This window comes from Aptenodytes forsteri, unplaced genomic scaffold (assembly GCF_000699145.1).
Source record: "Aptenodytes forsteri isolate BGI_AS27 unplaced genomic scaffold, ASM69914v1 Scaffold376, whole genome shotgun sequence".
In the NCBI taxonomy this organism is placed as follows: Eukaryota; Metazoa; Chordata; class Aves; order Sphenisciformes; family Spheniscidae; genus Aptenodytes; species Aptenodytes forsteri.
Genome location: NW_008796056.1, coordinates 2,302,354 through 2,315,241, shown reverse-complemented (window position 1 = coordinate 2,315,241; position 12,888 = coordinate 2,302,354). Strand labels below are relative to the sequence as shown.

The following is a 12,888-nucleotide window of genomic DNA, read 5'->3' as shown; positions in this document are numbered from 1 at the left end:
AATACAGATTAAAATCTTCAGAGGTCGTGGGAAGTCTGACATTAGCAGGAGAACCTTTTAAAGTAGTCCAATGATCTTAACTCCACTCTACAAACTAGTTCTAAGCTTCCAGCAATGGAGAGGAAAGCAATGGATGAGAGTGCAGCTCATTTGGGGGGGGAAATAAAGCAGCTATCAAAATATAGTATTCTCCCAGGCTTGCTATTTTAAGCTCCATTGGTGCACATTCTGGTTTTCCCTGTCTTCCCAAGACCCCTGGACCATTACAACTTTAAAATTACTTAGTCCAAATTTCAGCAGTTTGAACAAATCTAGGAAAACGTCTCTGCTGTCACTTTATATGTAGTTTACGATGCAAAATTAGACTGACATCTTTGGAAGTTAAAAGTCACCTTGTGTTTCAAGTCCTCAGATCACAGAGCAAGAGAAGTTATGATGATCCGGCCAGGTCCCCTTCATAAACCAACCGCAGGTTTCCCTGAGGAATTCTTGTGCCAGGGGAAGTCCTCAAACTAGAAAATCACCCAACTCTAGTGATGGAGACTCCACCACAGCCCTTGACAGATTTTAAGGATTTATTGCGCTCGCTGTTAAACAGCTAGAGCTCATTTGTCCTCTGTATGTATTCATTTTCAAAACACTGAACTTTTAATATCTCTGTTTGCTGGGCTGATGATCAGCTCTGTTTCCCCTGTAAGTATTTATCAGCCATGACATTATCTATTAACCTTCCTTGGTAAGTTAAATAGATTGTGCCCCTACTTGTTCACTGCAAGGCATATTTGCCAAACCTGTAATTATTCTCCTGAGCGATAGCTTGTTTCCCATTTTAAGCTACTCCAGGTAACTCCATCATTTATAGGTAGAAACCATCTAAGCAAACTACAGCCCCTTAAAAAAAGGTGAATTGAAGTTGCAGAGACCCACATCTTTCCATTCTGTCTATTTTGTCAGCAGTAGTTTATTTCCATGCTTCTGTACTCCTTACAGCCAAGCTTAGCCCCACTCCTCAGCTTCCAAGGAGCTGGAAGGGTACCAGTGGATGAAGCTGTGTCACAGCCTGCACCATCACAAAGTGGAGCGGTACCTCCGCACTTCTAGGGTTTACCAACTCTTGCAGTTGCATCCCTTATGGCCTGCAGGAAGGAAATGCTCTGGCTGGTCTTCAGCCTGTGGCTCCCGAATATACTTTATGTACCTGGCCCACAATCCCAGATAAAAGTTGAGAATCCAAATATGTCATGTTGGCCACATAACTAGCTCCATCAGGCTGACTGACATTTCTCTGTGCAACTCTGAAATACAGAAAGCAGGGACATTCACATACCGCAGTCAGCCAGAGGCAAACAAGTACGTCTGATTTCAGTTGCTGGAGGTGGTGATGGTGACAGACTGCTCTGAGAACTCTCCCATCCTCACGTTAGCACCAGTGCAGCTGCCACACACAAGCAGTGACAGATAGACAAGAGGATTTCTAAGAAAGTAACACACAATCTTATTCAAAACACATGTAGCTAACATGATACAAGGCATGGTGAATAGCAAGTATTTTTATATTAGTAGTGCCACGAGTGTCAGCAGCAGTTTGATGATAATGAGTTGATTTCCTAATGCTGAAGGATAGTAAAAATAGTAGGAAATACCTAGCTTTTATAACCTTATTCTCAACCTAATCTCAAGTGATGTTAAAGACATCCAAGAACCTCGCACATCCATACAAAGCTGTAACTTCGTGAAAATACCTCATTAAGAACTGACGCTTCCAAATGCATGGGATATTCAAAATGCATTGTATCTGTGCAGGCACTCCGGGTAGCAGGACAAGCCTGCAGATCACCTACACAAAGGCGGCCATGTACTGCACCTCATGAGAGTTTACACTGGTATCAACATGGCTGCTTATGTATAGAGAAGCTGTCATCCAAATTAGGTCAAGCTGTGTAGCTGTAATACCAGCATAGCAGGAAGCTTGCTGCTGGCATTGCGCTGCAGCCAACATAGTCGTCTTGTATAATGAAAGCACAGGCAACAATTTCTTCCATCCTTGACTGTTTGAAGCAATTTTTAGCTTTAGTTTTATTACTGTAATTCAAATCAATACCTGGCAAAAGGGTAGTGGGTGACCTACTGAGAGTTGTTTATCAGCACATGAACTATCACACCGTTATTATGCCTGATAACACAGCAGACTCGAACCACGCACCGTCAGGGGAAAGCAGTATTGCCTCTCCCACCCCAGTAAAACTTTCCCCAAGGAAAGCACAAATAGGGGAGAAGGGGGAAGAAAGGGAGAAGTGCAAGAAAAAAAGGTGTTGTGTGCTTGGTTGTGTATTTCAGGCAAACAGGTGCGTGGGAGAATTGCAGCTGCTACCAAGGGATTAAGTCCTCATGGGACTCTCAGTTTTGCAGCAACACCAAATAATCCAAGTGGGAAGGAACAAGGTAAAAGCTCTTCCCCCACCCCCCAAATCCCTCAGCTAAAATGGCCAATGCACAATATAAGCTATTCTAGTGGTTCTTGTTCAAATTCCGCCAAAACACAAGGTCTAAATTTCCAAACATGGTGTGGTAGTTTTTGGCAGGGTGTTCAAAAAAAGAACAGCCAAAACCATGAAGCTATTCTTCCCCTGCCCCTCAATTTGAGCAAACTGGAGTCAAGGATTTCTTGTGAAATTCTGCTACTGAAGTAAAAGGGAGTTTTCCCTTCCACATTAAATGGGATATGTTGATTACAAACAGACAACTGTTCCATTTTTCTGTATCTTATAAATTTCCCTGCACCCTAAAAAGAAGAGGTAAGATTGTATTTTGTATATAAAAATACTAACTACTTTGGTCATGTATTATTTTAACAGAAGATTACCAAGGAAGTCATCCTCTATGCACAAAACCAGGACTTGCCTCTAAGCCACTCCTATTTACTCACATGAAGAACAGCAAAGACCAGTGATGCATTAACCAAGTACTGTGTTGCAGCTGAATTTCATCTAGAAAGAAATGGTTAATTCCAAGTGTTGCAATCACCTGCCTCAACTCTATTTTTCTACCTATATTTGAAAGGAATAGGGCAACAGATTAACAGAGAGGACTTAAGCAGGATTACTGGAGAATTAGCCAATTTACTCAATGAATTATCCCATATCCACAGCAAGGACTATTAAGACTCCTGGACAACCTTGCTTGATGCTGCTGTGAGAATCTTGGCCTCAGCTGAATGATTCCTAGTTCCTCTCATTCTCCTTCCCCATCAGTTTAGACCTGCTAAAGTAAAAAGTTCTTGACAGGAAGTTCAAAACTTAAGACAGGTCACTGAAATAAAGAACCAACTACTTCCACAAGTACAAACTCTTATAGGAGTGGGGTAATTTTTATTGAACTCTGAGATGATCAATTGCAAAGCACAGCAATAAAATCCAGAACTGGAACATTTAGTAACAGCCTGAAATGTAGAATTGATTTTTGTTGTTCTAAGGGTTTGACATGCAGTTTTTGCAGGACACTTAAAGCTTTAAAATTTCCGTTTAATCAGTGTAATTGCCCATTCCCTTCCCAATACACACTTATGTTCTAAATTGCAGTGACCACCTGATTTCTGAGAAGTAAGGCACTAACAGTGTCCTTTCAGAGTAGTTACAGATTATCACAGCAGATGCTTCCCTCTGAGATCTGAAGTTCAAGATTGTCCATGGAAAAAAATGCAACTGGTGACTGAAGATGTATATCCAGTGATGAGTACCTATCACCACTGTTACCAAAACAGCCATTGCATTCTAGGTGATCTACTGTCAGACTTGAGAGGAAGCCTTCAGTGCACAGAGCAGAACTAACAGTGTTCATCCTCTCACCTAGGGAAACTGCTCTGTTCTGGAAAATTTTATTAAAGCTCCCCTGTTCAAGCTAGGGGACAGATTTTAACTGCAGTTTCTAACAATCAGTATGTTCTCATGGCTGGGGACAAGGCACTGGATGGATAAAGACCTCTGCATTTATAATTTTGGAATAGGAGTTGCAGCCACTGCAATGCTTTCAATTGCACATTCATCAGTGCCACGGCGGATTCTGAAGTAACCATCTTCTCCCCACGAGGTGCCCCAGCTGTTCTTCACAATCCAGAACTTCTCACCACTTTTTGGGTCTGTACCATAGCCCACCAGCAAGACAGCATGATTGGTCAATTCAAAAGGATTGAAGCCATCCTGCAGCCCAGTGTGATGGTAAATCCCCTCTTTATAAAGCATGAAATCACTATAAACCTCAAAGGCAACAGCCATTGGCCCACGCAGAACAAGCTCGAGTTTCATCAGGGCTTCATTGCAGCCCCCATAGAAACCACCGACATAGTGGTACTCAGAAGTGTAGTAGTGGTAACAGCTGTGCTTGAAAGTGCATGGAGAATCTTGGGCTGTGTAAGGGAAGCAGTCCTCTTCCACCACACCAAAGTCTTGGACATACTTTCCAGCAATGAGGTATGGGAAACCACCATCGCAACCTAAAAAAAAAAATACCTGCTTATTCTCTGGAGTTATTTGAGGTGGGAGACTCCCCTACTGAAATCTTTTGGTATACTTTTAGATACACTACTGAACACAAACTGCAGTGACCCTAGATAATCCTAATATTCCAGTTAGCTATAGCTAGCTTTCTGAAACACACAAGACAAAATTCACATCAGTGGGAGCTATACTGGGAACACTAATGCATGGACCACCTTCTCATCCAACTGCTCTTGACACTCCCCATCAGGAAGAGCAGTTATAGTTACATACAGTAAAAAGACCTGTCCTAACACAGGTACGGTCCTTTGGAAAGCTTCAGTCATTGCTTTTGCTCATCTCCCCCTCCCCATATGCTCTTCCTCCCTCTGAATATGCTTTTGGGATGATATTTGGTTCTGTTTTTTCTAGGTATGCATTGCAATTTAGCTGTATTTTTAGCCCTACTCCTTAGACATTCACTATCTCCCAGGTAGATCTACCTAAAATCCAGTAACACCCTGAGCATGAGGCCACCTACTCCTGGTTCAATCCCACCCCTACAGTAAGGTGGGCTGACAACTCTTGAACATTTTCTGTAATCTTTCAAAAAAAAAAGAAGTACTATAAAGTATAGCCTGCCAGATACTTTATAAAAAAACTAAATCGTGGGTTATGGGGAAGGCATGGAAGTTTTTAATATACAGTTTCCTTCTGCAGCATCATCATTACTGAAAGTTATCTTTGTATACATCAGTGTACCTACCCTGAGAATACTGGCTGCAAGACACAACCTGCTGAGGACTAAAGACCGGTTTCTGAGTGTTGTTTGTGAGGATACGTATTCTTGCTTCCAGCATGCCCATGGAAGAAAATGCGTAACAGCTGCCACATGAGCCTGAAGAAAAAGGAACCACAGAGGGCAGTCAGCAATATAAACAAGGCAAGTCACCTGCATTCATATACAACTATCACTAGAGTCCACTGAAGAGTCAAAACCTACCAGACCTAACACTGACAGAGCACAAACTTTAAACATACATTTAGCTTTTAAGCATGCAATTCAAAAAACAGTTCTGACAGCTTTTGAAGGAACACTGAGCTTTTTCAAGAATAAGAGACAATATATTGCTCTTCAGTAGTATCATTTAAGAGCTATGCTATTCCTTCAGAACGAACCTACAAGGACCACATGAGCAGGGCTGAGAAGGCTCATAACCTACTGCCTCAGGCTATAACCCCTTATGGAGTACACATGCTAAGGGGCAATGAACTATTTTAAATGAACAATGACAATATTGTTTAGATTATTTCAACCTATCAATGGATTTAATGCTGTAATTTTCAGTTGGAAAAATATTCCACCTCTAGAGCTGCGCCTAAAATAACTGACTTTTGAGAGTCTAGTGGTGTAAATAGGAGGTTTGATATAGTGCATTCATCCCAGCTCCCCTTACTTCCCAAGGGCATGTCATTTTTACACTGGCTTTTCAGAGGCACCTTAATTTCTCTTCTGTTTCCTGGCAGAGAGTTAAGTCTCCTTACTTTTGCATCAAAATTCAGCATTGCTTCTAGTTTTAGGCCTCTTCACTCCCTAAGGGCTTCCCCTAACACATTAAAAAACTTTGGAAGTGGAATGACAAGCATCGCAGGGAAGGACAATTACTTGGATGAGGTCCTATTGTATCTACTGATTGTCACCAAGGTGCCCGATTTCCTTTTGTTTCCTGACAGTAGGAAAATCAAATATTGCAGAGCTATGAAAAGGAGGGAGGTTTGAGGAACAAAATGAAATACTTTCTCCTGAACTGTGTAGGTGTACAAAAGCAGAGCTATTGCAAAAGCAAGACTTCATGAAATTGTACCTTCACTCAGTTAGACGTATCTCTGAAGAGAAGGGGCAAAATCAGCCTGAACATGAATGGTCTTTGCCCAGCAGGGCAAACTGAAGCAGTGAAAGGTGCCTCCCACTCATTGTACAGTCACAGCATCCGAGATGGGCCACACTGCAGAACACTTTGTTGCTTTTTGTGTGCAAAAATGTAAAAAATACAATTAACGCAACCATTTCAGTCTGAAGTCTGTTGGGGTGGCTGCGAAATTTCTTTCCTGCTACTACATGGTATTTTCGAGGCCCACAGCATGACAACCACACTGTATCAGCAGAGAGCCAACACAGCTGCAAGAGTAGTTGTTTTTCTGAGGCTTCCCACAAATTCTCTTCCAGAGTCAATCAAAGCTTCAGCCACATCAGGTTCCACTCACTCTACTGCAAAGGGCTGTTACATTATGAGGAGTAAGGAGGAGACACAGCACACCTAGTGAAGAATCAGCTGACCAGGCTTTTCACCTACTTTGATCTGCAGAAAAAGCTTGCAGAAAGAAGTCAGCAAGAAATTGGAACTGCACTCTAAGGTTAATGAAATCTGTAGGTTCCCGTCTTCTCCCCCCAGTAAAGTTGATAACAAACGACAAGGCTACCTTCAAAGACGACATCTCTTGGCTCAAAGATGCAGTTAACTGCTCTATAAACAGCCTGAGAACTCGACCTTTACTTTCTTGACTACAGGAAATACTAGCAGGGATGCTAACGTACTGGCAGTAAATATTACAGTCCAAGACAACTGCAGTTGCATGAAGCCTGCCGTGTCTCAAGGTATTCTACAGGGAATGCACATTTCCCTTGTAATTCTTGTCCACTTCAGATGCTGTATTTTTTTCTCCTTAGGTAAAGAGCAGTGACTCCACAAGCATGTGAGATCTGGGAAGCCATGATCTTGTAATTCATATTCTTGAATTCTCTCTGCATATGCCACGCAACTGGCATCTTACTGCTTGCAGCCTGCTCCCCCATGGCATTTTCTAATTAGTCATCTAATAATCTTAATGATATACAACTAAGACTTTCTAATACCATCATTTTAATGAAGCATTGATATCCAGTGCCCAGAAAGTCATGCCAGCTACCATAAGCAAGACTTAATTTGTAATTCAGCACTATTTTGCACAAGGTCATCTTCTGGAGGTTTTGTTTTGTGTTTTATGTTTGTTTGTTTGGTTTTTTAAAGCCTGAAAGCTAAAATTCTTACTTAATGGAGCAGAATGCATATTCCACAAAAATTTAACATACTCAGCATGGATTGTCAGATTACAGGAAAAGTGTAGGCTGCTTCCAATAATAAAGCTACAGACTAGTTCTCATTTAGAGGAACTTTGAAGCAACACATTGGAGAAAGGGTAAGTTTGGGACCGAGTGTTCAATTGTTTGGAAGGTAAAAGAGCCCTCGGGATTTTCACAGTTCACACCAGAAGAAAGTACAGGACTCACACCTACACAGGACCACATCATTTCCTGTTGCCATCTTTCAGTGATGCTCTGTGTCAGCTTGTGAGCTAGAACTCCCACAAGCCTTCCTATGCTTCTTCTGCTACCAGGAGTCCAGCTGGCAGAATTTGGCAGAAGAACTAAGCCATAAATGAGGAAACAGCGATTTAAATGATTCCCTCCCCACCATGCTAATGTTATGTTCCCTTCCCCTCAAAGTTGCAACCAGATAGCTACCAGTAGATGCAAATTTATTTTGAAATGGTGGATCAGAGAAGGGACACATTAACCGAGTCCACTCCTGGCTTCCAGTATGTAACTATCTAATTCAGGTATGTCACACCACAGTGGTATAAAAGCACTCCCTATAGAACAAACATGTAGTAGAATGGTATCCTTTTAAGTCTACTTTGAGCTAAATACTTGCCTATCACAGGGGCAAAGAAAAAATACATTGTACAAGTATTCCTTATTTATCAGTGTCCACACTTTTCATAGTGACTGACACCTCCTCTTGCAACTAGCCATTTAAGCAACTCCTAAAGTTGTCGGGGTAATAAGATTTGGAGGCAGTGTAACAATTTTCATGAGTTTATTCATTAAAGCTGCATGATAATTTGCCATCAGCAGGAAGTAGGGAAAGAATTAAGTGTACATCAGTTCTGTCAGCGTGCAGAAAACCATGACTGAGACTGTTTGGACAAAACTTGACAGCTGTCTTTATGCAGGGCACTGTGGTAACTGGCTTTCACTCCAGCAAAAGACATGCCAGTACCACCTTCTATTTTGGCACAGTGTTGTCAGCAAGGACTCCACCCAGTTTCTGCAGCTTATTCACAGTAAAGGTGCAATCTGTCAACTGCGAGACACTAGACAAAACCTTCTTGTTAACAGCAAATTACAAAGTACATCAAAGGAGTTCTACAGCATTTCATTCAGAGTTTTCAATTTTTTTTTTTTTTACCTTGATTCCGAACAGGGCTGACATAATTGACACCATTCACATTTCTCCAGTCCCAGGATTCTGGCAAGCTTGAAACTTTTTTGAGTAACTCAGGTGTTAGAGGTGCAGGCTTTGGTCTGAAGAGGAGAAAATGCTTCTGAATAACACATCACACTCTAGGCAAGGAAACAATCACGTAATGCTCAGTTGTCATCTTCTGGCTTCTACCAGTTGCACTTACTTCACACTAAGCAATTTGAAATAGTCTCCATCTAAGCTGAGTGGGTGTCAATCTCAAGAGATTAGTTTCAGCAGGATGCAAGACCTACTCAAATCCCTCCCTGAGGGAACTATATTATGAACTATCCACAAGCTGGTGAGGTCAAATATTTTTGAACCGATCTGAAGTGCTGAGGTAACTCTCAGTGACTGCAGCAACGCAGCTTTGCAACAGCTATTTTACACCCCTGCCACCAAGAGGTATGTAGCATATCTGACTGCAGAAAGTACCTTGCCTTGGCAGCATGCACTGATAGCAACTACAGACTGTTTAATTGCAGACGCTGACATGGCTTACATCAACACTTCAGTAACTGCAGTCCCACTTGCCCTGGAGACTTCCCTGAAGCCAGTTTTCACTATGACTGTTGAAGAGGTATTCAGTGTTACTTGCCCTCATCTACCATTTGCAGCCAAGTGATGGCCATGTATCAGCAAGCCAAGAGCTTCCTGCATTCAGCTTTCACATAACCTGACGCTTGTCCCGTAAGTGCCATTCACAAACACTAGACACTGGAGTCTGTTCTGAAAGCATGAGGGGCCAACAAAATACTGTCATGGCACTACATGGTGCAACAGGCTTCCTGACAGGTTACTGTATTTCAGACCATCTCCAAGGAGACTTCTGCCTACAGGATGAAACCATGATAATCTGCATGACACTCCCATGCAAATCAGATTTTTTATTGTATAGTAGGACCTTCTTCTACAAACATACAATTGCCACAGTTTGGAAAAGTAAGTAGCATTCCTACCCACAGCAGTGTCAGAGTGGAAAAAGCAAAAATACAAAGAAAGTAAAACAGCTGTAAAGAAGGGAATCTTCAGATCAAAGAACTCTAGTTCTCAAATTAATGTAGAGGACCATGTGTCCCTCCCCATTAGCACTCTCTGCCATGTGATCTGCAAGACCCTGAAGGCACTCTTGGGGCTACTTCATGCTTCTTCACTGAGACACCCTATTCTTGTTAGAGGCCCCCGGTTGCAGGCATGGCAAATTATCAAAGTAACCAGTGAATTCCCTCAGAAAATCTTTATTATTCATGTTTAATAGCAGAATGTGGTTCATTGCTTTTTAATTGCAAGTATGAACTAGCAGAACCAGGAAGATGGTCAAGCAGAAACTTGTGACTATGGCAAGCAGCTGATGGGTAGGCAGGAGTGAGATGACAACTGACTGTCCCCACTTCTTCCCTGCACAAATGAATTCAGCAGCAAGTTAACTGGGCAAGATTAAAGGGTAGATGACCCTATTTGTCTCAACTACTGGAGACAACAGATGCTCAAAATAATCATTCAAATGAACAAATATGTTGGCACTCCGTGAAAATGAGCTGGAAGGCCTTGAAACTTGATTAAACATCTGAACTACAAGCCAAACACAGCTAGGAAAAGCCAGGACAAATACAAGCAGATTCTCCGAAGCAGTGGGGTTTATGGCAAAACAAAAGGCCTTAGTACCTTGGAGCTCTGGAATAGAGACCCCCAGCTCTTCTAGTTAGTTCTTCCAGGGCAAAGTTCTCATACTCCTTGTATCTTGTTGCTCTCCAGGACTTCTGTCGAGCATTGATAGCATTTACAAAGTCAAAGTTGTGCACATAACGTCTACTTGAAAGTCTGCAAACAAAAGCAACCAAGTAAAACAGTAAGAAAAGGACTGGGATTTAAAAGTAAAGGTGTTCTCTAAACCGAACGTGGGAAAGACTCTTTAACTCTGGAAGTGTCTTCAGGTAGGTACTGATAAAGAAACATGCAATTATTGGATCAAGGCAAGATTTCTGAAATTTGAGACACTAACTAGAAGGCTACAATCATCTTCTTTAGACTTGCCAGTTTTGTAATTGGGCTTCACCACAGACTGAAGGAGAAAGTGTGATGTGACAGGCACACCCTCCTGTCTTTCTGTATTCAGGTTTATTCCCAGCATTATCATTGGCATTAACTTTGCCCTCAGTCACAGAATTGGTCCATATGGTTTTAACCGAAACCTGAAGCACAGTTACCAAACATTTTATTCCAGTAAAAGGTCACTTATCTGTTGCTTACCTTCCCCTGGGCTTCTGGAGAGGTAGCTCATTTATGTGAACATCTGAGGGAGATGAAGAAGTCTTCTGTCCGCTGAAACAAGCCCAATTGTGGCCAAGTACATCATGCACCCATCCTGGTAGAGTCTCATTACAGTAGCTGGTTACATTCTGGCCTTCCTTTTTGTACTGTAATGTGAAGAGGTTATGCTTGTGTTGAGTAGATGCATTTGTTAGCATAGCAGTAGTCCCTACCCACCCAGATGCTTTTTGCCTGTGTTTCAGAGGAAGTGGCCAAATGTATATTCCAGATCAACCAGCATCATGTTTGATTTCAAGACAAAGAAGCATCAAGAAAAGGTTAAGCAGATGAAAGAAACTGATCTTTATCAAATTGCTAGAGGAAGACAAACAGGTTGTGACTTGCACTTTTAGCAACAAAGCATGCATTAGTATCAGTATCAACTAACAGGTGCTAATTGTTTGGTTCAAGTTACTTTCTAAGCAAAATGTAAAAGACCTCTTAGTACTTATCCTTCTCTTCAAGGCCCTGTGGTTTCTTGCACCAAATATGTGACTAGTCAAACTAACCCTGGACTGCTGCAAAAGTTTGAGAAACTAAGACTCACGGCAGCCTGAAAAGTAAACACAGGGAGGATGGCAAGTTTCTCACCCAGTAACCTCTCAGGGAGAACTGTCCTATAGCATTTCTGTTTTAGAAGTCAGAACCAAAGATGAGGCTTCCTGCAACTGCTTTAAGTTTGAGCTGTGGTAGAATAGCATCAAGAAACAATTTCACCTGAACTATCAAAATGAGACAGGAAGAAATGATGATCCATTGAGAGCAACTCATTTGGAGTTGGCAGTGAGGGGAGTGTTACTAAAGCCTAAAGTCCCAAGTCCTAATACTTCCTTATTCAGCCACACAAGTCTTCATTTTACCACTGAAGAGGAGTAATAAGTTTATCTATTCAGTAAAATGTCTTCATATAACAGTTAGCACTAACACTTGGCCCAGCTGCGTAAGTTTCCTGGATTAGCAATTCTTTGACAGCAGAATGTCCCGGAGGGGGGGGGAAGGATCTTTACTCATCTCTTAAGATTAAAGTCTGTTTTGTATTAAGCTACACGGGAGCCTGAAAACCCCATGCAACAAAAGCTTTAACTTGACTCTTTTAATCACGCAAATCACTTAAATGGAATCCAAGTTTCCTAGTCCAAGAATACTTTATTGAATCCCATCCCATTCGAATTGCACATGTACAATGGTACAGGGATTTTGTAGCTATGTTTCAACAAAATGCTTGCTCAACCTCTTCACTGAAGAAGGTGGCGGCTTACTGTGATGGAAATGCCTCAGGATGGAAAAATAAAGTAAATAAAGAGACTGGGAGGTCTGTGACAATGTGAAGGCTCTGTGGGGAATCTGAAGGAGAACACATAGTGAAATAATTAAGTCTCTCAATCAGAGGGATAAAATTAGAGGTTAATCCTCTGACTGTTTTATAACAATGGGAATTTGCTTTGTTCCCAGTTCAGAGGCATCACATCTACACCTTTGCTTGTCTAGCAAGGTAAGCATGTTTGCTGACCACAGCAGGATGGGGGCAGTAGAAGGCTGAGCTGTTACCTTGTGTCCTGGTTTCAGCAGGGATAGAGTTAATTTCATTCCTAGTAGCTGGTACAGTGCTGTGTTTTGGATTTAGGATGAGAACAAAGTTGATAACGCACCGATGTTTTAGTTGGTCACCAATGACCTGCTATGCCACCTGGACACTCACAAGTCTATGGGGCCAGATGGGATCCACCCGAGAGTGCTGAGGGAGCTGGCGGAGGTGCTCGCCA

The 12,888-nt window shown here is 41.9% G+C and overlaps 1 protein-coding gene across 1 annotated transcript in view; it reads right to left on the bottom strand.

Annotated features, from left to right (window-relative positions):
* Positions 1-3,353: 3,353 nt before the first annotated feature.
* The window catches only part of CTSC (cathepsin C), a 20,767-nt gene continuing 11,232 nt past the window's right edge, over positions 3,354-12,888 (bottom strand). The window contains 5 exon segments of the mRNA XM_009286284.2: positions 3,354-4,489; positions 5,239-5,370; positions 8,762-8,877; positions 10,481-10,636; positions 11,066-11,232. Of these exon segments, the coding sequence (XP_009284559.2) occupies positions 3,987-4,489; positions 5,239-5,370; positions 8,762-8,877; positions 10,481-10,636; positions 11,066-11,232 (1,074 nt within the window). The 3' untranslated portion in view covers positions 3,354-3,986.